Here is a 27,797-nt window from a genome sequence, read left to right as displayed (position 1 = left end):
AACTTCCCAGACAAACCAGGACCAAGGGGAAGAGCAACTTTAGGAGGGGCCTTGGGGGGGAGTGCTGTCATGATGCCTACCCCCGGGCATCCAGATCAAGCCCATCAGCCCCGGGAGCAGGCATCCAGAATTTAATAAAACCCCAGCAGCCCCGGCTGGGGGCTGTCTGGGTTCAGTCCTGGCGCCTTAGGCGCCAGGATCATAATAGAAATCAGTCCTGGCGCCATAGGCGCCAAGCTCATAAACTTTACTTACCTCATGCAGACCATGCTGCAAATTAATCCAAGCCAACGTGAGGCCTGGATGGGACTATTTTACTACAGGGACTATTTTTTACTCGGGTGTGGTTCTAGGGACTTCTTACCTGGAACTACTTTGGAGGCTATTTAAACCACACCCGAACAGCAGCACATCTCGCGTTATTCTGCATGCAGCAGCGTAATGCTCACTGTGCCTGCAGTCATCATCCAGTCTTCAGCCACGCCCGTCTCGTATCCAGAGCTCCTAGCAATAGAAGAAAGAAGAAGGAAAGGTTAGAATACAGATATTATTTCAATCCTTACCTGAATTCCGGATCCATCGCGTCTTCGAACTTGAAAAGGACATTATTCTTCACGTGTCGCATCACCAGCTGCAGCGCCGCGCCATACTCGCCAGTCCTCACAGCATTTTTCGATCCGGCGCAGCCTCCATCATTTTCTTCGCGGATTCTACCATCTAGGGGACAAAAGAAACATAAGGTGAGCCGAGAGAGCCAACAAATACAACCTCTCCACCATAGACTTACCTGATTAACAACCGGAGGCATTATTCTGTAACAAACCGCAACTTCTTACGCCGCACCTGTAAGGAGAGAGAAACCAGCAATTTAAATGCACGCATCTTTTACCGGACAGTGTTGGGTAATACAGACTCTTACCTGAACACCATCAGCTGCCACAAGACAATCTTCCCTTGGATCCAGCTGCCACACAAGAAAGGATTGTACAAGAGTGAACATTGGACATATTGAACTCTTTGAACTTTATACTTACAGGTTCTCGTCTGGAACCTCAGAGTCAATATTCATCCGGAACTCTTCCAATGCCTTCAAACCAGTGAAGTAACTGGTATCTACGCGCCCCTGCATTCCACGCAGGATGGAGAGCTCATCATTAAAAAACATAAGGTGAGCTTACTGAAAGTGAATATCGGTGGTGATTAGTGGGGAGAACAGTGGGGGGCCATTACTAAGATCCACGGGTGGCTAAATCCCTTTCTCCACATACAGGAGAATACTTCTACGGGTCAAGCGGACGAGATTAGGCGGTCCAGCCCAGTCTGTCATCTCTGCACTACGCTTCACGTTGGAGGATGTCGCAGCTGTCTGGGTCCGATCGACGCCCCTGTGGGAGCCAGGTGAGCGTAACACAGTCCATTTGTCTTTGGATGGTAGACGGTAGTGAACTTGTAAGTGACAGCACCGTTTTTCCACATGGCCTGCATGTAGTGGGACGTAACATTGGATCCCCTGTCGGATATCACTTACTTAGGAAACCCTACTCTGGTAAAAATACCAAGTAGAGCCTTAGCCACAGCCTGAGCCATAACAGTTCTCATAGGTATGGCTTCTGGGTTTCTTGTAGCATGGACTGCTACAACCAGGATAAACCTGTTCCCTGAAGATGTGGGAGGGTCAAGAGGACCAAAAATGTTGATGCCCACCCTCTCAAAAGGAACTCCCACCACTGGGAGAGGCACCAAGGGTGCCACATTCTTGGCTCCACTCTTGCCAGAGGTTTGGCAAGTGTGATAGCTCCTACAGAATTTGTCAACTTCTGAACCCATCTTAGGCCAGTAGAAGTATAAGGAGAGCCTTTCCTTGGTCTTTTTGGAACTTAAATGACCAGCCAATTGTATCTCATGGGCCAACTGTAGGAACTGGAGTCTGTTGGCAATGGGCACTACAATTCTTTTGCAGTACCCGGGATAGACTGTGTTGGTTCACTGTAGAAGAGGCTATCTTCCCAGCTTAACCTGTGCTTTCCAACTTCTTGCCCATCAAGTTGGTTAGCAGCCTGTTGTCGAAGACCTTTGAGAGTAGGACACTCTCTTTGTCCTCTGCTGAAGTCTGCCCTGTTGGGTCCACCTTCTGCCAGTAAAGACTGTAGCTCAGGATGGTCAACAGGGTCAAGATCTCCAACCAAAACAGTGGGCCTCATTCCGAGTGGGTCGGTAAGGGATACCGGGCACCGGTAAGTAGACCGCTGCAGGTAATCCCTTACCGCCCTACTACGAGCTCCCTTAGCGGGTCCCTCCTTTAATGCCTGTTCTGACCAGGCGTTATGGACGGGACCCGTTAAGGGTATTCAGAGCAATAACCGTACCACAATTTGCAGTACCGTTATTAGCGCCTTCCCATTCCCATTGAGCCCTATGGGGGCTCAAATGGGAATGGGGAATGGCTTTTTCAATGGGGACTTACCGGTCCCGCAAAGGTCGGACTACACCGGTAAGTCCCCATTGAACAAGACCGGTGCTGGACACGTTATTGGTGGCAGTCATGGCGCAAATAGCGCCATGATTACCACCAATCTCATAATGAGGCCCAGTGTCTTCTTCCAGATATGACTCTTCAGAAACTGGCTCAAGCACACAAGGTTGTACCTCACACTCTGGCTCAGCAGGTGGAGGGATCACAGGTGTGATCTTGGACAATCTTGGGGATGTCCTTGTTGGTAGCACAGGGGTGCTGTCTGACTTTTTCCTTGAGGTCTTGGGTTTCCCCTTTGTCTCTTTCTTTCCAGAAATAGCAGTGAGCAACTCCTGTGGAGTGGGAGTGATAGTTTCCTCTAACAACTCCTATGGAGAGCCTCTTAAGGTCCTCTCCCTTGAAGGCCTAGTGAGCTCCTGTCTCCTCTTACTGGGAGGCCTCGGGGTACTTGACACAACTCCAAGAGTTTTCAGGTCGTTACCCAACAAAACTCTCCCAGGCACTTCACTCTGCACACTAACAGGTATTTTGACAGTCATATCATTACACTGGATGAGAGCTGGTAACTGGGTAAGCATTTGCACAGGGCCTCCAGCTAACTTGGTGAGGCATTTGGGTGCCTTAGCAGCATCCTCCACCTTGAAAAATGATTCATCCACCACAGTTATGCTGGCTCCAGTGTCTCTGATGGCAGGGGTCTCCTGTCCATTCACAAGAACACTATCTTTGTAATACTCTATAGTATTATCTGGAATGGAATTATAGACATCTAAATTCTGTTCTTCCCACAAGCCCAGGGACACTAAAGAAACACTAGATGAGACGTTCATGAGCTCATCAGCCAGTAGGTGAAAGTTTCCACTTGCCATAGGTACTTCTTCCTCTGGGGAGAAGGCTAATGAGACTGTGTGGACCCCTGAAGGTTTACCCTTACATCTGGGATCCCCTTTCACATGGTCAGTTGACCCACAAACATAACATTTCCCAAATGTCTTGATGAATGGGGGTTTGTTCTGACCTCCATCTGGTTTGGGCCCAGATGGTGCACTAGCCTGATTTGGTTTGCCTTGTGGCTTATCCTTATTCTGTTTGGGACCCTCTTTTGGATAGGGGGTATTAGAATTCTCCTTGTTATCTTTCTTTGGCTGCTTTCCCTCATCCTTCTTCTGAGTTGCCCCAGAATCCTTGTGAGTAGCAACCCCAGATATAAGTCAGATATCAAGATCTGATGTCTCAGGGCAGTTTGAACCTGTTGCAGAAAAGCCATATAGGGAAACAGGTACTTGAGGGTTGTTTGTAAGTGCTATTTTCTTGATCTGTGCAAGCAGCAAACAAATAGTCCAAAAAGGCACCAGCTATTTGGACTGTGTCAGAAAAGTTGTGAAATGGTCAAGCTCATGAGGTCATAATTTGTTGAATTTAAATTCTTCTAGATTACTAATGATTAGGATGTCTTCAACTAAACCTACACACATGTTTCTGAAGTCATTTTTAATGATCCAGTGATGTTAAATACTGTATGGTAATTGTTTATTTTTCACAAAATCTCTTGTCTGCTCTTTCTAGGAGCAAAGAATTGCAAGGAGCTAATGGAGAAAGGGACCATTCTGAGTGGTTGGTACACAATCTACCCTGATGGATGTAAAGGACTAACTGTGCTCTGTGACATGGACACTGATGGAGGAGGATGGATTGTAAGTATGGAGGATAAGACCGAGATGTCTCGGAAGAGTCAGAGGGGATTGAATTGAAAAAAGCCCAGCATTAACTGACAGGCACTAAAACAGCTTATGACATGCCCTGGTGCCCATGCACAAAGAGAAAGCGAACCCCCAGAAAACACATATACAGAGATAAATGTGCACAAAGAAAAACACACAAATGATGGCTGGTCAAGTTATCTGTGTTCAACTCTAAGAAGGTGGGCAAAAGTAGCAGAGAAGGGGGTGGGCCTGAAAAGGGAGAATGGTGCCTGACTGAAATGCCTTGAGTGCCCACCTGTCAGGCTCCATTTGTGCACATGCACAGCAGTGCATGTTAGGAAGATTAGTATGTGTATACAGTGGACCACATTATACATAATCCAGTCGAATATTAAGTCATTAAGGACTCATCACATCGTATGGGCGTGTGTAGCCTGAGTCTAGGGAATTCATCACTAAGGCAAAAGAGTGAGCTTATCCCTGACATGTGCTTTAGTAGCAAGAAGGCTACAATGATCCCTAGGGTCTATTTTACCGAGTTCTGCCTAGGAAATGCTTTAGTGCTTGCCCTGTATCATTTATAAAAACAGACAGGTATTTTGGATACCTCAGGAAAATCCTGTAAAATGCAAGCCAGGTTAGCGACTTGCACTGGGTGAGTCACAGAAAACATACTCTAGCACAGAAAGGAATCAAGTCAGAAAGTATTTATATCGCTTAATTCTGTTTTACAACATCAACTAATAAACATTCATATACTAGAGAGCATTGACTAAATACATTTCACAAACTTCATTCCAGAATTAGGGGGGTGGGGGGTTAAACTCCTACTCCAAGTCACGGTGGGCTTCTTTATTCTAATCCCTTCTACTCAGCAGAATCTAGAATATTAAATCTTACACAGATGTAAAAAATGGTCACTCACACCAGGCAGCTACAGACTCAAAACCTTAGGGAACCCAATAACCCAATAATTATGATGGGCTGCTTACCACTGTAAAGGTTTCTGCCTGTCAGCAATCAGACCACATACTTGTGATGTTTTAGGGTTAGACCACGATGCAGGACTCACTGCAACAGAACCCTTGCCAGGTGTTGCTGATCTCCTCTCCTACTCTGGGTGCTGCTGGTGTAGTGTGGGCCTACTCTAACTCTTTCTCCTGACTGGAGCCATGGAAAGAACCCCCCCAATGGTATGGTCATTTTGGCATAGGTTAGCCACAGAAGTACTCAGGAGTACCAGGTGTGCCTGGCCATAATACCATTGACTTAGATGTTGCCCCACTGTGCTGTAAAATGCTACGTCTCCGAGGTCCTTGAGATGGTTATGCCACTGCCAATGAGGGATTTGGGCTTGCTAATGTCAGAAACTATTTTAGATAAAATAAAATGAAATGTGCCATTAACTTGTACATCCTAGCGATGACCCCAAACATGGTGCGGTTTGTCCTTATCAGCCAGGGTCATTCTGGATTCTTGTTGTGAGTTGAGCACATCTCGTCAAAGCCTGACCAGATAGTGCTTTCTCCAGCAATGCAATGGATCTTCACTTTCAGGTAAGATAATTATTTGATGGTGGCATCACTAACACCAATGACATTTAGTCCAGTCACTGGCTCCAGTGGCAAATGAGATACATGTGTTGAGGGTTACTTGCGAACCACTATCAAGCAATGCTTGGATGCGTCTTGCTTCCAAGTCGACTTGCACAGTGACCATGGGTCAAGTCAGGTCATCTGGAAACCATTCTGGATTTATTTGAGTTCAGATATCTCTTGTGACTCCTGCAGACATGGGTAGAGATGCCCTGGTTGCCATTGGTCTTGAGATGGATATTTTCGGTTGGGTAACCATCTATTTTGAGGATTTCATGAGGGGCAGTATCCTGGCATGTTTTGTTTGGAACTTTGATTCTGGGACGTTCCCTTTTCTCCATCTAAAGGCCCTCTACAGAATATCCCAATATGGCATGAGCAGGTGCTCTTAGTGCTACAATGGGGGACACAAGCCTGCCATAATCAGCTTCTTAATGACCCACCTGGGTTCAATGCCCATTTAGGCCACACCTATAACACAACCCCAGGGGTTTTTAGCTCTCCAGAACTGCTGTGGTTCATATTACCTTGAAAATGTCATGAGGCCTCTCCTGCTCTCAGGGTAGTGAGGTTTATGGTTGTGTAAAGTCAGTTTATGAGGTAGCTGTTGCAACATTTCTGTTCTCCTCAAAATAGGGCTCTTTGGTTATCCATATTTCACTCACCCCCTCTAGTCACCTCTGCATCTCACATAGTTGTCGATGCTGCATGGCATGTAGGTACACACCCCAGAGAGGTCATAACTCACCCAGTGCTCTGTGTAATTCTGGGGATCTGGAGGATACCTACAGTTTGACCCAGGAGGGGATATATGACTCTCTACTTCTGGGTTATGGAAGAAGTCATCTGTTTGTACTCATGCACATGAGTATCCACGTTTATCACTATTTTAATTCCTACTGCATTTTTGGCAGTCTTCTTGCATTGGCTTATGGATATTCTCAAGAAGCTGAATGCCAGTAGTAATAGTACCAGTATAGCTACTAATAGTTTTAATATCGACTCCAACACTCCGTGTGTTCTCATTCTGCTCGATCTCTCTTCTGCCTTTGACACTGTCAACCATGCCATCCTGCTCAACCGTCTCCACGATAACCTGGGTATCACTGGTCAGGCTCTGGCATGGCTGACCTCTTTCCTTTCCAATCGACCCTCCCAGGTCCAACTTGGGTCCTTCCTCTCTGACATCTTTTTCTCCACCTGTGGTGTTCCCCAGGGATCTAATCTCTCTCCCTGGCTTTTCAACCAGTATCTGGCACTTCTTGCCCACCGCATCGCCGCCCTCTGCCCCAACTTTCAGTGCTATGCGGACGATGCCCAGCTCATTTTCAGGCTACCCTCGGCCTCCTCTTCTCCTGCCCTCTTCTCTGACTGTCTGTCTGCTATCCAGGAATGGTGTGCTGCCAACGACCTCCGCCTTAATGCTAGTAAGACTGAGATTCTACTCATCGGCACACCCACTCCCTCCTTCCCTGCAGCTCTCTGGCCAGCCTCTCTTGGGCCTCTTCCTGCTCCTACCTGCAAGGCAAAAAACCTCGGGGTCATCTTTGACTCCACACTCTCCTTCTCTCCTCATATATCTGACGTCTCTAAGAAGTCACACTACCAGCTGCACCTCCTTAGAGGTATTCTTCCCTTCTTCTCCTTCCCCCAGAAGCTCACTGTCTCCCGAGCCCTGGTTCTCTCGAAGCTGGACTACTGTAACAGTCTCTATCTTAATCTGCCTGCCTCCACTCTCCGCCCTCTGCAACTCATCCAGAACAGAACTGCGAGACTTGTCCTTGGCCTCAACCCCAGGGACCGTATCTCTCCAGGACTGAAATCTCTACACTGGCTCCCAGTGGCTGCGAGGATTAAGTTCAAAACCCTCTGCATTGTCCACAAGGCCTTCTGGGGCCTGGGGCCTAAATACCTGCAACTCTCTCTTGATAAATATCTTCCTTCCCGAGCCCTTCGCTCATCCGTCTCCAACTCCCTCAGGGTCAGCCGCTTCTCGAAGCAACGAGCTGGGGGTAGATCTCTCTCCGCGGCAGGAGCCTCCCTCTGGAACAGCCTTCCTGCCTCCCTGAAACTTGAGGAGAACCATCTCCGGTTCCGGAAGCACCTCAAAACCTTCCTCTTTGCTTCTGCTTTCTCTCTCCCTCTCCCCTGCTAAATTCTTCACTAAATTCTGCACTGAATCTGAAACTTGGCCACTCTCACCGACCTCGGTCCTGGGCCCAGCCACCGTCCACTTGCACTGCCTCCCTGGCAGCCCCTGCACTGCGGGACTGTCTCTGTATCCCTACAGCCCCCCCTTCCCAGCACTTGTCTGCACTTACCTTGCACTTGCCACCATCTGGCCCTATTTATTTATTTATCTATTTATTTCTATTCTACTTACCTTGTACTGCACTTTTCCCTTCCCCCTACTCCTGCACTTGCGCGGTCTGAATGCCACCTGGCCTAGTAGGATCGTTGTCTGTCCTCCCCCTGTTCCCCCCTCTCTGCCTCGTCGCGCCTTGAAACACTTGTGTATAGGTGCGTTACAAATGCCATATCATATCATATCATATGTTATTCAACCAGGTGGGTATCTAGGAGAACAGATTACTGAACCAGCCATCATCTGCAATGTTGTCCACTTCTTCCGCCATTTTTGTGTGGCGATTCTTTCAGGGTGTATAGTGCATCTCTGAGGGTCTAATTTTCTTCATTTTGGGTGGATAGGTATGTGCAGCAAGAAGGTCCAATTTTTGCACACACACCCCCTCCATGGCTGTTATTAACTCGAGGACATACCTGTTTTAAGGGTGATAAGCCTTATTGCTCTCAGCTCTTCCCTTATGGCATTGAAGCCTTTTACTGTGTGTTTACTGTCTGTAACAGCTCCCAGTAAGTTATTTGCAGCCACTTTGCATTCGTGTTGACTTTCAAACTGGCAGTAAAGAGGGATGCAAAGAACATTTCTGTTCTGCCAAACAATTTATGCTCATCTGGTATATTGTTTTTCCAATTTGCTTGAGAACAGTTACTCCTTTTTGTTCATTTGAGGGGGAGTATTAATCTGGGGGAGAATCACCAATCTGCACCTCACTCTGGGATACAACTAAGGCTGTAGAGCTTATCACCACGAGGGAGCATAGGCCACCCCAATTTGGGGGAAGCTTCATGTAGACTTTTGAACCGCAGGCCCAATAATTGGCCATTAATACAGCTGTGCCTGTTTTCATACCATGCACAGAAAAAAGACGTGTGTGCGTCCTTGGTTTTCCCCTACTTTTATTGGGCCCACATTTATGAAGCATAAGGTGGTATTATTCAGAGGTATTATGGGTAGGGGTCCTACTTCATCTTCTACCCGTACCAGCAATTTGGAACTTCCAGTACATTCTTTGAGGCACACATTGTTTGCATTCTGTACAAACTCTGAACATTTGTCCATATATTAGTAATTGAGGTCTTTTCCAGCACAGATGTATTTCTTTTCCTGCTGCATGTGTGCATTGCAGTAATGCATGGTCTGCTATCTTGACCTCTCCTCTTTTCGGGCCTTTTAGGGTATACTGCATCACTTTTTTTTTTGGCATCATCCATCACTGCTTTCATTTTCATATAACTACCCTCATTAGGGAACGTCTTTTTTGTCATCCATCGCAGTGTGGTCCAGCTTCCTTGAAATTGCCCCATAGTGGTGCAAAGTGCTAAGTGTGTTAGGACATGTGCTCTGCGTGCAGGTATTTTTGTGGCTACGAATATCCTGGAAGCAATCATGGCATAAGGTATGAGAGAGCACACAAAACAGCTCTCAACAGACGTCTCTCTCCCCACTTAGAGCATATGCTGATACCACAGGTTATTGGTGACATGGGCAGAATCATCCATATATTTACTCGGGTACATTGAGTCATCTAGCACACTTCTTTTTATCCTTTTAATCTGTGTGCTCACTTCAGGGAATTGCTCATGTTTACTGGGTTATCAGTGTTAATAATGATCAGTTGTCTTAATGCAACAAAAATGACGAAACAACGACCACAAAATGTGAAGAACATTGCCACAGCAATAATGGTTAGCAAATCTACCTTCTGTAAATACCTAGCGACATAGTTCCCTGTACATCCTAAGGGAGAATAACTACTTGCATTAACTGCACGCATAGTTCTACCAAAAAAAATGTTTCTGCTCTTCTTCTTACCAGTGTAACCTTTATTAGTCATATAAAAGAAATTTTATAAAAATGGTAAGTGCTTTTCTACTTCTACCTAGTATAGCAGCTTATTCAATGTTCCAGGTTCCTGAAAGAAAATCATTTTTCCCTAGGAATAAAAGGATCTGGACAATAAAAGTGTGAGTGCCTCTTTTAACAAATTTCAGCTAGGAAAAGGTTTTATCTCTATTTCTGTTATTCTTGCTGTCACTGTTGATTGGCTCTTGTCACTGCTCACGTTAGAGGTAATCAAACTTTTTCTCCACCTTCGGGTTCAGTATCCACAGACACGGGTGTCTCCCTTGTACAGCATGGCATTGTGATGGTGAATCCAGGTGCAGCATCCTTCTATTATTACTTCAGATGAGATGAAAGCTTCTACAATGATTGTTCCCTCAAAGTGGGGTTTTTGCCATCTTCTGATGAAACTCCTGCATAATATTCTGTCACCAGGGTAAAGCAAAGGTTGCCTTATTAAGATGTCAGTGTTGGATTGTTTGATGTTTTCATCTGTGTTCCTCGTACCCCCTGCCGCATCTGTACCTGTTGAGACATACATTTAAGAGACTCTGTCATCGCTGTCAAATAATCATGTATTTCTTTTCCTAACACAGTCACCACATTTTCACCGTCAGTGTGAGCTATTGTGGGAGGAGCAATGGGCATAGGAATTCTGCATCCTGTCACCGGCTCATGTGGAGTCAAGTGATGGTCAGAGCAAGCCTGATTACATAATGCAAATAAGGCTAGGGGAAGGCAGTGCAACCAGCTCTTTTTCAAAGTTTTTTTTATTTTGGCAACCTTTTCTTTTAAGAGGCCATTGAGGTGCTCACAAACACCACTAGCTTGTGGGTGATAAGCAGATGAGAATGTGTGCTTCATCCCCAGTAGGAGAGATATGTGCTTGAATACTTCATTTACAAAATGTGATCTGTTGTCAATACCACCAGAACTTCCTCTTATACGTGGAATTTTGCGGCACATGTGGCATTTGCCTGGGTGCATGGACCTGCTTTGATCCATCTAGGGAAGGCAAATACGACTACCAACATGTACCTGTACCTGTTACAAATTTGGAGCATATCCATAAAGTCGATATGCAAATGTTGAAATGGTCCCGTCGGACGAGGTACACTATTCACAGTGCATTTCTGACATATAAAACAATTATGACATTGGTAATGTGCTCAGCCAAGTTAGGAACAAACCACTGTTCTGAAATCAGTACTGCAAGACTGCAAGACTTTCTCTTGTTGTGTGTGCTGGGGGACAGTGAGCATCCTCTCCTTTTCCTTAATTCTTGTTCTTCTAGTGGTGCCCTTCCCTATAATTCCACTATTTGTGCAATGGGCAATGTATTAAAGCCTTCCTTTAACACCATGTTGTGTGCACATTTGTATTTGGTGCAGTCGCACTGTCTGTTATTTCTGAAAAATGTGCTGCTCTTTTTGCATCTGAATCAGTGGCTTTGTTGCAGCGAGAAATAATGTCTGCACCTCTAGTGTGCGCTGCACCACAGTGATAGAGGATGGTAGTTCGAGTGCGTCTGTGAGCCTGTCTAGTAATGTCACATTCTGTACAGGTCTTCCATCTGCGTGCAAGAAGCCCCTCCTTTCGACTGTGACAGTTCTGCATTTACTGTTGACGTCACGTAGCTAGAGTCAGAGTCCACCATTACCACCTCATCTGCATGCGCTTCAAGTGCTAATATTAATGCTACCAACTCTGCTGCTTGTGCTAAGAAATGCATTGGCAATCTTGCGCTTGTTACTGTCATGAAAGCTGTCATTCAGCTTTGCTTTCACCACTGCTGTCCCGCTGTGCTTCTGTAATGATTCTCCCATAACAATTCACATATAAACACATTACAACCATCAAGATTAAGTCAATCACCACCCTGACTCGGTCTTCTTGCTAGATGCTAGTAGAATATCCCTGGTCTCCCCTCTCCGCACCAACTAAATTTTCAGGGCAAAGAGAGGCCACCAGGGATACCTCATGGGTGAAAAAACCCAGGCCTGCTAGTGTGCGTTGATGGTGGATATCTGGGTTACGAGTCAGATTCCTGAGTGTCCACCTTCCCTATCGAACCTCCAACTATAATTAGAAGAATCTGATCAGTAGCTCTCCTGGACGAACTGTTAGGATTGCAGAAAAAGCAAATTACCCTGTGATTGAATTCCGTAGGGTTAGGAATGAAAGCAGACGGAAGGGGGCATGGCCTCTTGTTCTTTCGTTCTGATACATATCAGAAAAGAAAAGGTAAGAAGAACAGTGAAGGAGAGAGGTTGAATTCGTGGACTGAGTATATAATTCCTACCCGTAGCGGAAGGTGTTTCTGTTCCGAACGAAGGGGATGGGTTTTGTCAAAAGCGTGTTGCCGTGAGATAGATCGGGTAATGTAGTGCGGAATCTATTGCTTGGTAAATCCTATTGGTAAACAAAGGAGGCAATTTAAATGAAACCGCCAAATTTTCTCCAAAAGCAGGTATGAGAGATTGAAGTTTACATGCGTACCTCGCAGGATACGGACAGACGTGAGGATGAAAAGATTTGTAATGTGCACATGTCAATGCGGAGGACTGGGAAAGTTCAGATACGAACAGGGGAGAGAAGGTACATATGAAACAGCAGGATATAACTTGGAAAGAGGTCTAGAGGTGACAGTAAACATAGTATCAAAAGCCTAGGTTCGAAACTTACATAGCGTGACTACTGAAAGAGTAGCAACGCACTGGTGCTCAGGTTCCAGCATCTGAAATACCGTCTCTGACAACAGAGGCAGAGCCAACCTTGCTGTTTCCTGAGGGAGGACTGTAACACTGCACTGCACGTCTGACGCCATCTTGGGTGAAGGTCTGTAAATGCCCAGAACACGGTGCCACCGATGCCATAGTGACCATCAACGATGCTGCATCATCACAGCCTCTCACCTGTGCTCGCATCGATTGACGAGGACCCATCAATGGAGCGAATTTTCCCCCTTGTAGTGCATTTTCTTTAGCATGGGGTATCTCATCATGATATTCAGTGCAGTTTGTGCGATCGTGCACATACTCTCACTCCTTCACTGGCTCTGCTATGAATCTTGCAAGGTTTACCACTCGACGCCTAACAATTTTGATTGAGGGGTTTGATATAATTACCTCATACCTGGATGCTCTCTGTGTTGTTAATGTGTTTTTGGGTTATTCAAGGATGAAAAATAGAGTGTGCTCAACATATAATGTTACTACACAGCCCATGGTTATGGTGGCAGACTTCTGAATTGAAAAAACGGCTGCTGCTAATGCTTGCTCACATGGATAATGGCCTTGCATCAATGGGTCTAATATCCCACTATAAAATGCTAGTGGCTTGAGCCCCATGGTAGTTTTCTGTGCAAGGACAGCTGTCATTACTACTCCATTTGAATGGGAAAACAAATAGAAATGTTGACTGTCTGAATGTTCATTATAACCGCAGATCCCTAATCATCAAAAGCATTCATCATTTCACCTGTCTATGCTATGTCAATTTTCTCTTTTTGTGCTTCTTTCAGTCCTTTTAAAAGTGGCCTGACATATGTACTATAGTCAAAGACCCATGCTCTACAATGACCACAAAGGCCCAGGAATTGCTGTAATTCTTTCACTGTCTCTGTCCTGTGTGTTGTTATTATTGCTTCTGCTCTCTCAGGTGTTACCGTCCTTGATTCTTTTGACATAAACTGACCTATGTGTAGAACCTCCTCCTGACAAGAGTGTATTTTCTTTTCGTCTCTTCTCTGCCAATACTGTTACCAGTTTCACTGAATCTCTCCTGAACTCTTCCTCTGTGGTGCTATATAACAATGTCTTCTCACTATGTTGTAACGTCAAACAAAGGCTATTTTGCTCTGTCTTGCTATTTATACCTGTAAATCATGCACCCAGATGACCCAGGGCCAGGAGCGCAATACAAGTAGAATAAATACAAATACAAATGTGTCATCCACCTACTGGATGACTGTACTATAAAGTTGTATGTTTCCCAAGTCAATCTGTAACACTCGATTGAAGACAGAGGGTGTTTCACAATACCGTTGTGGTAACCGAGTATGTTTCAGTTTAATTCTGTGGTAATTGAACAATGTCAAATATTGTTATTCCGGATGTAGTCAAATTGAAAAGAAAGCATTTTTTAAATGAATCACTGTAAAATAGGTAGCTTTCGATGGGATGTTACATAATAGCGTAGCTGGGTTTGGCACTAAGTGGAACGCTGCCTCAACAATATTGTTCTGGGGAATATATCTTATATGAATCTCCATGACCTCCCTGTCACCTTCTTTACTGGGTGCACAGCCATGTTGCTTTTTGATTCTGAAGGCACTAATGTTCCCTGTGTCACTAAGGTGGCAATGGTTTCATAGATACAGTTGTCACCTTCTTTTGGCATGGGATACTGTCTTCCTAATGGTAAAATAGCCCTTTCCTTCAGTTACATTTTTACTACCCCTACTCCTATTAACAGCCCAACATCATATGGAGTGCTGGTGCCTGTATACCACATTTTTCTGTAAAAAATGGCGGGACCTTCTTCACTAATGTCATTCCCTGGGGAATCTCCCTGTTCACAACTCGCAGCTAATATGTAAGACAAATGTTGAACAAGAAATCATCTGAGTCTTCGTCTGTAAACAACTTTTCATCTGTCAAGTCTGTCAACCTGTATGCCTGACCAAGCGCTATCACTGTGCGCCAATTTATTCCATCATTCCATCATCATCTGTCCTGTGCAAAATAACTCTGTCATCCCTTACTATAGCTGCTTCTAGCCCAAGTGCAATTAACTGCCGTTCCTCCACATCCATAGGTACCTCTGTAAATGGAATCTTTGTTGTTGCATCAAAAAAAAACCTGTGCGTCCATGGATATATCTGATATTGGGAACTTTCCCTCTCTGACACAAGACCGTGTAGCTCCCATATCTACTAGGAAGGAAGATTTTTTGTCACCTAAAGTAACTCTGAACTGTGGTTCCACTTGTGGGTCTGGCGTAACAGATAGGATGGGACACATCAAGTTCTCCTGTGGGCTGTCCTATTGTGGGTAAATATTCCAACCTTTGCCTGTAAAAGGGTTCACTCCCACTACTGTCACACCTCCTATCCTAGGTGTAAATGTCTGTAGGTAATACATTTGCGGTCCATGATGTCATTGCGTCTTGCTGTGTAGGTGCCTGTGTATGCAGTGGTACTTGGTGTGGTTGTATCAGTGCCTGCTGTGTCTGTATTGGCACTTGCTGTGTTTGGAATGGCATTGCCTGCTGTGTTTGTTGCATTTGTAGTGTTTGTGCCTGATACTACGTGTGTTCCTGGGCATAATATGCTGGTGGCGTTGAACTGTATGGCAGGGGATATTCTGGCCCCCCTCTTATGTCTGCCTGCTGCCAGTTCTGTTGCATTCCTCCTCTGCCTCTGCATTGACATTAAATGCATCCAATTTTCACGCATGGCCAACACTGTTGTGGCTGTCCTCCAAATCATGGTGGCCCTCCGTTAAATCCTCCTCCTTGCTGAGCTGGAAACCCAATTCCTCTACCTTGCACTCGCCGGTCCCTGTGGGTAATTTTTATATTCTCCTCTACCTGCAAAATTTTCATTGAGCCCTGGCAGCATTTGCTGTGCTTCCTGTACGGCATTGCTTTCTTCCGTGTTTGCCAACATGGCCCTTTCATCATCAATTCTGATAATTTCTTCTGCACTAGCTTCGCTTCTTCTATTTTCTTTGCCTCAACTTTCTTTCTATCCTTCTCTTGTTTCAATCTGCAATGAACAATATTTAACTGTATCTTGGGGCATGATTTTGCCTTTATGCCCACAATTTTCTTTAATTGCCTCTGTACTTCTTTGGAGAGTCCCTGACTGAAAATGTGGCAAAAGATGGTGATATTTCTATCCCATGCTTCCTGTGTCTGTAATCTGCACTTCTCTTGAATGCCCTGTATATATGCCACGGGGTCTTCTTCCGTCCCCATTTTTCATGTCATAATTGCTCCCATGTTTGATGTGTCTGGATACTGTATTCTCAATGCCCTCCGAACCATCTTCTCAACAATTATAGAAAGGCCCCCATCAGGTCGTGTATTCTGGACTATCACTCCAATTGCTGGCCCAATATAGCAGCAAACAAACTCTTTGTCACCTAATGCTAGAGCCATTCCAGCTGTCATTCTCTCTAATTCATAGATCCTTTTCCCAGCCACCGCTGTGAGTGATGATCATTTATTAATCATGTTATTTTTGTCTGTCTGTGGCCATGCTATGTATTGTGCTAGTACCCCCCCCCCCTTTTGAAGCAGGGGGAATTGGCTCAGCCCTGTGCCCCGTTGCAGCGCATTTGTGTCTCTTGTCTTTGTCACCACATCTGTTATGCTAGCTCTCTTCAGTGCGGGTATCTTTCGCAATCTAGTTACATACGGTGTCCTTTCTTCTAGACTGTCTGAGCACGCCTTTGGACGCTGTGGATACTCAGCGGGTTCGGGCCTTATTGATGGCTCCTCCATTTCTGCCCACGCTACTCCTCTTCATATCTGGGTACATGTATATGGGGCTTGTGTGCCTCCCCCTCACCTTCTTCATCTCCTACATCTTCAAACATTGTATCGTCACTTTGTGCATCTTCCCTTTCCTCAAAATCTAATTTTCTAAGGGGATTGGTTCTGTACATTCCACTCATCATGTCCTCTATGATATTCCTGCCTTCCCCCAACTGTCCCGCTCTCCATCTTTCTATTGCCCCTAGGCCCTCCTTTCTGTTCATATCTAAGCTGTAACTTCTCCTTCGCATAATGCCTTCTACCTCCTGATCCAACCCTGTATGCTTGTGCATAATGACATCAGCTCCCTTGCAGTGTTTCTGTAAGCTCCTTTCTCATTCCTAGGCTTCGCCATCTTCCTCTTGCTGCCAGGGCATAAACAGCTTGCCCACCATGTCCCAAATCCACTCAGTGTGGTACTTTTAAGATTTTGTCCTTGTACCGGGGCAGTGCCTTACATAGATGAATTTTTGGGGTATGCCCCCATTTTAATACTTTACACACAACTTACCAATACTCACCAAACCTTACTTTCGTCCACCCATTTCCTCCTTTTCAAGACCTGCTCCCCACAATACTTCTTCACCAATGTAATACTTCCTGCGTCTTTCTCTGAGGCCATTCCTCCTGAGTCACCCAATCCTTCTGGGCTGTACCACAAAATGACACACAACCTACAAGCAGCCCAGCCTCGCACTCCAAGCAGCTCCACCTCACTGCTCCCACTGAGGACCAGAACCTTTGGTCTACACCACAACTTTATGTCTTCCAAAAATACACAAAAATACACTTCTGCAAAGCCTTAGCTACCCTATAACATGAGGCTGGCACCAGCAATCACTACCCAATCAAATAAAATACACTACTGTCATCTTTCATTCTCCTGGGGAGGTTATCCACTTCTTTTCATTTTTACCCTGTAACAAGGTTTAGTACATAGCCTTTCTTGGTCCTTACCATAAGCTATCTCTTTTTATCTCTTTCCTAGTTTTTTTATGTCATCACAATTCCCCAATATACAAGAAATCCCCTCCTCCCTTTGCCGTGCCAATGTCCTACTTACACCCACTGAGCTGCTGAAGGTCTTCAGCATCGGGTCTCCCCTATCAGCTTGCGACTCTCCACTCCCTACGGGGTGGCCTGTAGGGACCAGACATGACTTTCTCCAGGGGGCTGCTGTCGACCCTTCTCTGTTACACATGTTCTCGTTCTCCAGAAGTCACCTACGTAGCCTTGGGAGGACACGACAGGGACTTTTCCGACACTTTCAATGACACTTAGGCAACCCTATCCTCTGCTACCACGTGTTAAGTGGGCCCCGAAGTTCTGGGTATGCCAGAGGTACTGGAATTTCTTCAAGTCAAACTCAATGATGAAGTAGACAAAGTGTAAGGCAAAGTTCAGCTTTATTTTTTATTATCATCCAAATAAAGCAGTGACAGCATACAAGCATATAAATCTTTAGTCCATAGAAAACATCATCTTAAGTAGCTTTGACACAACATCTCTTGTATCATACATCATCACAATTTCACAAAACCTACAGGGGATGAGGATTGGTTAAGGGATGTGGCTACATATAAATCATATAGGGGTTACACAGTTAATTGGGCAAATGAAATCTGATGGTTCCTCCTGAGACCATCCCAATATTGATCAAAGTAAAAATACACAATTTTTAGGAAAACTAATTGGCTTGCATACTACATGGTGGGCGGAATGACACTAATGGATTCGATTGGTTGGCTTCCTACTGACCAACCTTGGACATTTTGACAGGTTGTCATGATAAGCGCCAGACAGGTAGTAGGGGGAGAGAGGCCCAATAACTGTCTTGTAGTCATTAAATAAATTACCATCCCTCATTCCTTAGACCAAGAGCTCAGGCAATCTCTATGTTCTTGACTTTGGGTCAGTGTGCACTTTTAGGGACTACCACAAGTGTCCCATCTTCTGCTGGCACCTAATGAATAGCCAGTGTTTTCCAATTATTAGTCACTTGTAAGAGGACGTGTGTGAAGTGAAATTACCTCCTATTTATTGGGATTTTAGCTATTATAGTGTGCGCTGTATTTTCTGCTGCCTCTGGGGACACTCTTGAGTTATTCTCCATGGGGTTTTTTTGGCTCATGGTGCCTTGGCCTTCGGCTCACAAAGAACGGTTGTGGTCTTGTGAACTTGAATTAATTGGGGAGTATCCTGCCTATGTCCTAGGAACTCGCGCCTTTGATTCGCCGTTTCCATCCAAACTATCTCCTTCTGGCCTTGGCAAAAACTACTAACTACTTCCTGAGCCATGCACAGCTCTTTATTTCTGTGGAATCAGCCTTTTGAGTTTTCTGAAAGCCTCAAGGCTTTTATCTGTTTAAAAACTTGCTGCAGCGTACATTTTATTTCTATATTAAAGACCTATACACGCGTGTCTTTCATGTTGCAGTCAGCTTATACATTGGTCATGTTAGTGTTCTTCATGTCTTGTGGTTGCTATGTTAATGTTTTTCATGTCTAAATGCACATTTGACGTAGTATACTTGTTCTTCATGTGGAGTTCATATCTACTTGTCTTGTACGTGCACCTATTGATGTTAAAACGTCGGCTTGACTGCTTTTGCCAAATTCAGTATAGAATTGTTCTCTATGTCTTGTTGTACCTGCCTGAGATAAGGGCGGTATGGTTGTCTAAGTGAGAAACGCTTCTCACATGTGCGGTATTGGAATGGGGGTGGGGCAACAGCTATGGCTGACGTATTCATCTGCTTCCCAACAATTGTTTAATGGATAGAAATGCAAGTGTGATGTTCATACCACTATTCTCGCACTTAAAAGCAAATATCTGACAGGGCCAGCAGTATCCCTGCTGTGCATTGTGCATCACCTGCGTCTGTTTCAAATAGGCTCAAGGAAATGTGTTTGTTTTTTGCACATTCTAAAGAACATCTTGTTTTTGTGAATTTGGGATGTACCTGAAAATACATAGAAATATATTTATGTAATTAATGAACATTACAGGCAAAACAATGCATTTCTACCACAAAAATGCTTACAAAATATTTTATCATTGATTTACAGAGCAGAGGACCAGTGTCCTTAGCAATGAGTGAGAGGATGTAGCTATAAGACCAGATAATGCTGGGGAGGTAGAAAAATGAACTAGGGACAAGGACTGTAATGCATGATATAGGAACAGAATAGTAGAGGAAGTGCTACGTTTTAGGATGGAGGTACAAGGGATACTTGCCGTGGGTTTGTTGTTGAGAGGTGGGGGTGGTGAACAGTGAGATTTGGTTGCGTAGAATACTATGTAAGTAGTTCTTGATATGATATAAGTCAATTATAACACGCCTGTACACAAGTGTTTCTAGGCGTGACAAGACAAGGAAGGGATGACAGAGGGAGGACAAGACAAACAATCTTACTAGACCTTGTGTCATTCAGATCATGCAAGTGCAGACACGCGACCTGCAAGGTGAAAGGGAGGAGGGATCTGCAAGGAAGAGGGGAGGGGAAAACAGGGCAGCAATGCTCTGAGTAAGTGCAGCCAGGGCAGCACGGCTCTGGGTAGTGCAAGGAGAACAAGGGAATGTAGGGTTACAGTTATAGCCTGTAAGTGCGTAGTAGGCCCACAGGCAGTGCAAGGCTGACTGATCAAGAAAGAGCCTAGCACCCAGTGAGACTCTGAGGGTAGTCAAGCAACCAGTTGGTACAGCAGACAGGTAGGTCAGGTAGGTCAGCAGGGGGGGAGAGAAAGCAGAGGAAGAACGTTTTGAGCTGCTTCCGGACTTCAGGTGGTCCGCCTCAAGTTTGAGAGGCACAGGGAGGTGTTTCCAGAGGGAGGCACCTGCAGAGGGGAGAGATATACCCCCATACTCTATGCTTGGAGAAGCGTCTTAACCCTTAGAGAGTTGGAGGTAGATGAGCAAAGTGCTCGAGAAGGAAGGTATTTTGGAAGAGAGCGTTGGATGTAGTGTGAGCCCCAACCCCAAATATCCTAGTGGACAAGGCAAAGGGTCTTGAACTTGATCCTTGCAGCCACCGGGAGCGAGTGCAGAGATTTTAGGGCTGTAGAGATACGGTCCCCGAGCTTAAGGCCAAGGATAAGTCTTGCAGTCCGGTTTTGGATTAGTGACAGAGGGCAGAGAGTAGAGGAAGGGAGATTGAGAAAGAGGCTGTTGCAGTAGTCCAGCCTAGAAAGAACCAGGGCTCTGGAGACAGTGAGCTGCTGGGGGAAACTGAGAAAGGGAAGAGTCCCTTTTGAGGGGGTGTAGCTAGTAGTGGGACTTCTTGGCAACATCTGATATGTGAGGAGAGAAAGAGAGAGTGGAGTCGAAGATGGCACCAATATTTTTTGCCTCACAGGAAGGTGAAGAAAGAGGGCCCAGGGTAGGCAGCCAGAGTGAAAGAGGGAAAGCAGGGGCGGGGGTCCCAATGAGAAGGATCTCTATCTTACTTGCATTAAGGCAGAGACCGTTGGAGGCGCATCAATCCTGAATGGTGGATAGACAGTCAGGAATGAGCAAGGGAGGAGAGGAGGCTGAGGGGAGCCTGAAGGAAAGCTGAGTGTCATCTGCACAACACTGAAAGTTAGAGGAGAAGGTAGAGATCAGGTTAGCCAAAGGGGCCAAGAAGAGGTTGAAAAACCAGGGTGATAGAATAGAGCCCTGGGGAACGCCACAGGTAGAGAGAGAGGTGGTGGAGAGAAAGGGCCCAAGTTGGACCTGGGAGGTGGGTGCAAGAGGCCGGGACCCACTCTGGAAAGATCAGGGCTACCCCACCTCCAGGAAAATTGGTTCTTGGTTCGGAAAGGATCTTGTAACCCACAGGAAGGAGAGTGTCAAAGCTTGTGACAGAACTGGCCATAAACCATATCTCGGTGAGAGCAAGGATATCTAGGTTTTGAGGAGGTGACAGAGAAGTGTTTGACAGCAGAACGAGAGTTTAGAGTAGCGACGTGGAGCAGGTTGCCACATTTGAAAGACTTCCGTGGAGGGGTACAGGGTTGTGGCACACCCTGCAGAGGTGGTAGAGGGGCCTGCGGGTGGGCAGAGGAGGAAGAAGAGGTTGCCAGAGAGATGGCACAAATAGTAGAAGGGGAAGGGATGAAGTTTATAAGATGCAGGAAATGTCTATCAAAAAGGAGGAGATTGGGCTGACGGCCCTGAACCAAGATGGCGCTGTTCAGATAGACATTAATGATGGTTTTGGAGGAATGGAAGGGGGCCAAGAGGACCTCCCACCTAGTGCCACCGTTAACGGGAGAGGAGGAGAAAGGAGAGAGAACAGAGACCTTATAAAGGGTCCATAGGTCTGGAGAGGGGATGACAGAGAGTATGTCAATAAGAGTCTGTCTGGAAGAAGTACTGGTGTAGCTATCATTGATAGGGAGGCCTCAGTTGGAGACCAGGATGATCCTCTTGAACCTCTTCCTTCCAGACTCGGCAAGAGGGATAGGGTAAGAGATAGAGTAGCAGTTAGAGAAGATGGGAGAAACAGAGAACACCATAGGGGGTGCGAAGGAGGTAGGTGGAGGAGAAGGGGGTGAGACAACAGAGAGAGACGGACAGTCCTGTGGCGTACAACTCAGAATGCGCAGGGGGAGGAACAGGAGCGGGGCCGGGGTCACAACAAAGGAAGACAGAGGGGAACAAGTAACTCACAACAATGAATGGCACTCCTTGTGTTGGGGGAGCGGTATCTAGGTGGGAGCCTACAGAGAACAGTGCCACAGTTACCGAAAATGTGAAAACACTTAGATTCAACTTTCACAGAAGGGGGAGAAAGGCTACATTTTTCAGCACAGAACAATACAACACACCCAGATTCGACTTTCCTAGAAGGGTAAAAAGGCTAAGTGTTTGACCGCAGCACAATACAACACGCCCAGATTCAGGTAGGAGCGCTAGGAGGTTAGATTTAAATACAGATAGAGTGGGATTAGAGTGGCGAGGGAGAGGAAGAGCATTCCAGGGTAAGGGTGTGAGGAGAGGAAGTGAGCAGAAATTAGAGGGAGCCAAGTGAGGGAGAGTAGGGAGTGAGTTGGCTGATAGGTATGGTGGGGCAAGTCTGTGTTAGATTTTAATATGATGAGAATGAGTTTATACTTTGCCTTCTGTGTCATAGATAACCAGCCTAACAGACGATGGGCTGGGCAGGTGTAGGTTAAGCGAGGAAGGTTGAAGAGTGTCGAGAGGTGAAAAAGCGCAGTTGGGAAAGCCATACTGGGGACTGCCACAGTAGTCAGATTGAGTACAATAAAGGAGATTAGGTGCTTAGCATTGTTGAAAGGAAGAACGTGTCTAAATTTTCTGGTGTTGAGCTGGTCACAGTGGCCGATTTGGAGATGAAGGGCGAGAAGTTGTGAGATGGGTCGAAGATTACACCAAAGTTGCGAGCAGAGTAGGGAAGGTGAGGAGAGAAGAGTAGAAGAAAAGAAAGAGATAGCTTGTTTGGATGAGAAGTAGAGAGCCTGCCATGAGCAAGTGAGATGCCATCCAGTATTTGATGGCGGAGAGACGGTTAGACATTTTTGACCGTAGCTCGTCAGATAAGGAGGGAAAGGAGAAGAAGATCTGAGTGTCATTAGCAAAGTGTTGATATGAGAAGCCATAGGAGGAGATAAAAGTGCCAGGGTGTAGAGAGTGAAGGGAAGTGTACACCAACAGAAAAGGGGGTAAGTGTGATCGTAAGCCAAAGTGTCTGGGGGTGAGATATGAAGCAAACCAAGCAAGGGCCTTGTCCCTGATTCCTAGGAGGGATAGTGTTGAGAGAATGCGGAGCAGCAGAGACGTTCAGAAGAATAAGAATAAATTAACGGTCAGCATGACGAGCGGAAGAGATGTAGTTGCTGACATTGGTAAGAGCTGACTGAGTAATGCCCTTTGAGTTGGAAATCAGGGTAAAAAAGGACATCTTAATATGAAAGTGCATATATGATTTAATATTAATATGCCCTTTGTGAATTTTTTGCAACGTTTGTGGGACAAAGTGCAGGTGAAGCACTTGCATATCCCATCAGTCGTGCCCAAAAAGTGTTGAGCATTATTGTTAAATTCATCATCCAGTTTGAGAATGTGACAATGTTTATTGTTATCTTGCCAGAAATCACTGATATTTTGATTGTATTCTGTGTTTAAACAGTTTTAGGATTTCCAGTTTGGTGCTTCACTTTGGAAAGAAGTAATTTGTGTGGAATTTGTTGTTCTTTTTACTACTTTCTTCAGAGTATTTTTGTTGTATCCCCCATTCATAAATCCCTTATGACTCAATGATTTTTCTTGTTCAAATGTTATTGCCTCACTAAAATTGTGTTTTACCAACATGAGTCCTCTTTTGGTGACATTGTTGATCTCAGATCGTTTGGTGTCTACTCTTGGAATGTAGTACCACATTTTCTGCAGTAGGCATGCAATACATCGAAGACTCAATTTGGTTAGTTTTTACATAGATTTTGAAGTCAGGAAATATGGTGCTTTGCTTGCTTGAAGTCATTATTAACTCTTCTTTCATGTGACTGATGCTGATCGATCTAATGATATCATGGGTCAGTCCCTTACTGGTAGGTTATCGCTGATTAATTAGTATAAACAGATTCATACCTGAATCGCTAGCATCCAACCTGGCTGAAGTCAGGTCCTCTCTTCTTTATCTTGCTCCTCCACATGCCTCCTTTACTGAACAGTACTTTATCAACTGTGACAAATCGCAAGATTCAGTCACTTCTCCCCAAGGGGGAGCCTATCCCTGCAAGGCTAGGGATATGAGCCTGCTAGATAATACCTGCCCTAGGAGTAGAGACAAGCGGGACCTTACCGGGAGCGACTCCCTCATGGGGACAAGCACACCCATTCCGATGAGGAACTCCCTAACCAACCTACCTAAAGCCCATCACTAATAACACCTGCTAGAAGAAAACATGATGAACACACTACTAATTTGTTAGTCACACAGAACCGTTGAATAAAATGAAAAAAGAAATACATATGTGTTACTGAGGTGAAGACAACCACTGGAGCTGTACAGAGTACAAGTAGAACAAAGAAGAAGGACTTTGATGCTGCGCTGGGGAAGTCCCACGGCAGCGTCATGAATCTGAAAGGAGGGGACCTGGGAGAGAGAGAAGACCGGGAGTTTCACATCATCAATGGGAGTGAAGCTGAAGGAAACAGACATGCATAGCGTCCAACATCGGGAAGAAGCTGGAGTGCGAATCCTAGTGTGTGGCACTCCGGAATGCTGGAAGCGAGAAAAGCCGAAGGACTGATACACTCTCCAAAGAGTGAATGAGTAAGAAATGGTGGCATGACCAAAACCCAGTGGACTTGGGAGTCCAGAAACGCTGCCTAGACCACTTACTTGAAGGCACTGCAGAGTGTGCAGAACGAGGAAGAAGCAAAGAGCTGAGAAGTCAACCTGACAATCAACAGAGAGGGTCCCGCCCGGAACATATTCCTGATGATACTATCCCTGGGACATAAAGGTAACAGGGAGAGTGGGATACCTAGGTGGGGGACCTAAAATAACGACTAGCACGCTCATACTTGTCCCAGTAAAGACCATGTTTTGGAAGTCCATAAGAAGATGGCCACTCATTACTAGAATACTCATACACATCTCAGTAAAGATCAAGTGTTGGAAGTGCATGGGAACATTTTGAATTATTACTGGAACACTGTTACTCGTCCCAGTAAAGACCAAGTGTTGGAAGTGCATAAAGAGAGGGATATGTGGAACACTCAAATTTGTCCCAGGCAATACAAAGTGACAAAAAAGTAGAGAAAATGAGAATCATTATTGGAAAAATCTCATTAGTCCCAGTCAAGAGAATGATTGGACATTGAGTAAAGAGAAAGGGCCTCATTACGCGGTACGAGGTATCCATGGTGCTATAAGCACCATGGCTACCCCCTTACCGCATACTGGGTCCGGGTTCTCAGAATGGGTACTTACCGGGTCATTCCAACCTTGGAGGACCCGGTAAATCCCCATTCTGAGAACCATTCCCCATTCCCATTTGAGCCCCCATAGGGCTCAATGGGAATGGGGAAGTAGCTAATAACGGTACCGCAATTTTTGGTACCGTTATTAGCTCTGAAGTCCCTTTGCGGGTCCCGCCCTTAACACCTGGTCAGACCGCTAAGGGACCTCGGAATATGGAGGTAAGGGATTACCGGCACCTTTACCGGTGCCGGTAATCCCTTACCTCCTACCGTGTAATCAGGCCCACAGTCTTTAGTTTGGCTAGCAAGGAAGGAATGTAACTTTCCCCAGGAAAAGGGGGGATAAAAATAAATAAGATCACATGAGAGAAGAATAAAAAGGAGAGGAAAAACCATTGTGAAAAAATACACAGTTGAAAAGGAGAAGGGAGTCATTCTCATGTACCTTAGTTGTTTTTGTAGTGGCAGGGTCAGGTTAGATTAGTTTGGACAGAGGACAGATCTTGCTTTTTGGACTCACTGACAACTGATGAGCACCCTAGTTAGTTTTTGTTAGGTAGGGAAAACCTGAGTTTTCCTTTTTCTTTTAATAAAGAATAATCATAAAATGGAATACCCGAGTCCGTGTCCTTCTTGTGACGACCTGCCACACAACTTTAACTTGCTTTTGATCTCCCCTTGAAGGACTAATATCCCTCTCACATGTTCACCCTATCCAATTATTGCCCCAATATCTGGATTTCACTTCAGATCCACGTTATCAAAACGGGCATGCAACACCACCTTTGTAAGTGTCAGCCTTTCCCTTTGCTGAAAGGCAGCCATGCTCCCCTTTGCTAACCGCTGAAAAATAACTGGGGCATTACAGAGTCCAAAAAGCATGACACAATATTCAAAATGCCGAAAGGATCATTTAAACACCATTTTCCACTCATATCTTGGGCTATCACGAGCAGCTGGTATAATCCTCCAAGGTCGAGTTTCATATGTATGCATTCCTTACTGATTCTCTAATGTCAATGATAAGGGGCAAAGTATACTTGTCTTCGGTTGTTACCTGAATTAGTCATCTAATAATGATGCAAGGCCATAAGTCTGTTCTGTAGATTCTCATGCAGATAATCCTTTAACGTCTTCTTCTCAGGTTCAGTAAGGGACTGTAATATCCTATCAAAGGAACAATGGCATCCAGCATGTAAGTCAATATGATTGTCATAGGACTGGTGGGGAGGCAAATTCCTTTCTTGCTTCTCAGAAAATAATATCTAATAATTCATGATAGATAAGTGGAACCAAAGAAAGGTGACAATGACCTTGTAATCCTCTTCTGCTTGAGACTCATATGGGCAACTTGAAACACGCGGGGCAGAACAATGGGTTATGAGTCCAAACCACAGAACAATGTGTGGACTGTTCAGTTGATGTGCGAGTTGTGCCATTTTAACCATGGTATTCCTAGTATTACGGGATAGCATAGGGCAGAGATTAGATCAAAGCTTATCAATTAGTGGTGTTGGGCCATCTGTAGATGTAAGGGAACTGTTTTTAGTGTTACAGGACCAGATGCAAAGATGGTTTGATATACTGCATCTACATTTACTGGCTGGACCTTGGTTTCCCTTGGTACACCATGCGACTGTGGCCAGGCCACGTCCATAAAGATGCTGGAACGTCCAATGTCTGGTTCTGAAAAGACTCAGGTCACATTATAGGGTCATCAAAATGGCCAAGGGAGTTCCTTTGGATTGCCTGGAACTTGCGTCCTTTTCAATGCTGGGTTTTCTTGATTCCTAAGAACTTGCAAGGAGGCCAGTTGGGACTATTTCTTAAAAGGTATTTATTTTCCCCACATTACATGCACAATCCTTCGCTCATCTTCCATGAGTGGGCCATAGGCAATTCCTATTTCCTCCTCATTCCTGGCTTATGGGTTGGGGAATGGTGAAATACAGAGGGCACCAATCAGGATTGAGCCGGTTTTAATTTTCTGCATCTAGTTGGAGTACGAGAGATGGCGATTCCTGGGAGGACTTCTCGAAGTCCACTTAGAAACAAGGTGAATTATGTGGTGTCTGGTCCTTCTGTCTCCTTAGCAAAATCTTTAATTCTTGTGAGGGAAGATTGAGTCTCTCGATTCTTGCTGCAACTCTAACAGCTCCTCTTGTGCAGAATACATTTGGTCTTGCCTGGATGATATTGTCTTTAATTATTTGATTATTTCTTTATAGTTGTCTAGTATAGGGATTGACACCATAAACCGCGAAGTAACCCATTCTATGGCATTACTGGTTAAGTTCCCAATCCTAAACTCTACATTGGCCCAAGGGGTGGCAAACTGAAGGG

The 27,797-nt window shown here is 45.2% G+C and overlaps 1 protein-coding gene across 1 annotated transcript in view; it reads left to right on the top strand.

Moving 5' to 3' along the window:
* The window catches only part of LOC138471871 (ficolin-1-like), a 546,996-nt gene that overhangs the window by 308,200 nt on the left and 210,999 nt on the right, over positions 1 to 27,797 (top strand). The window contains exon 7 of the mRNA XM_069609730.1: positions 4,040 to 4,167. Within this exon, the coding sequence (XP_069465831.1) occupies positions 4,040 to 4,167 (128 nt within the window). The remainder of the gene's footprint in view (positions 1 to 4,039; positions 4,168 to 27,797) is intronic.

Source organism: Ambystoma mexicanum, chromosome 8 (genome assembly GCF_040938575.1).
Source record: "Ambystoma mexicanum isolate Mex_15411 chromosome 8, UKY_AmexF1_1, whole genome shotgun sequence".
Classification (NCBI taxonomy): Eukaryota; Metazoa; Chordata; class Amphibia; order Caudata; family Ambystomatidae; genus Ambystoma; species Ambystoma mexicanum.
This window is presented reverse-complemented; position numbering and strand designations above follow the sequence as displayed.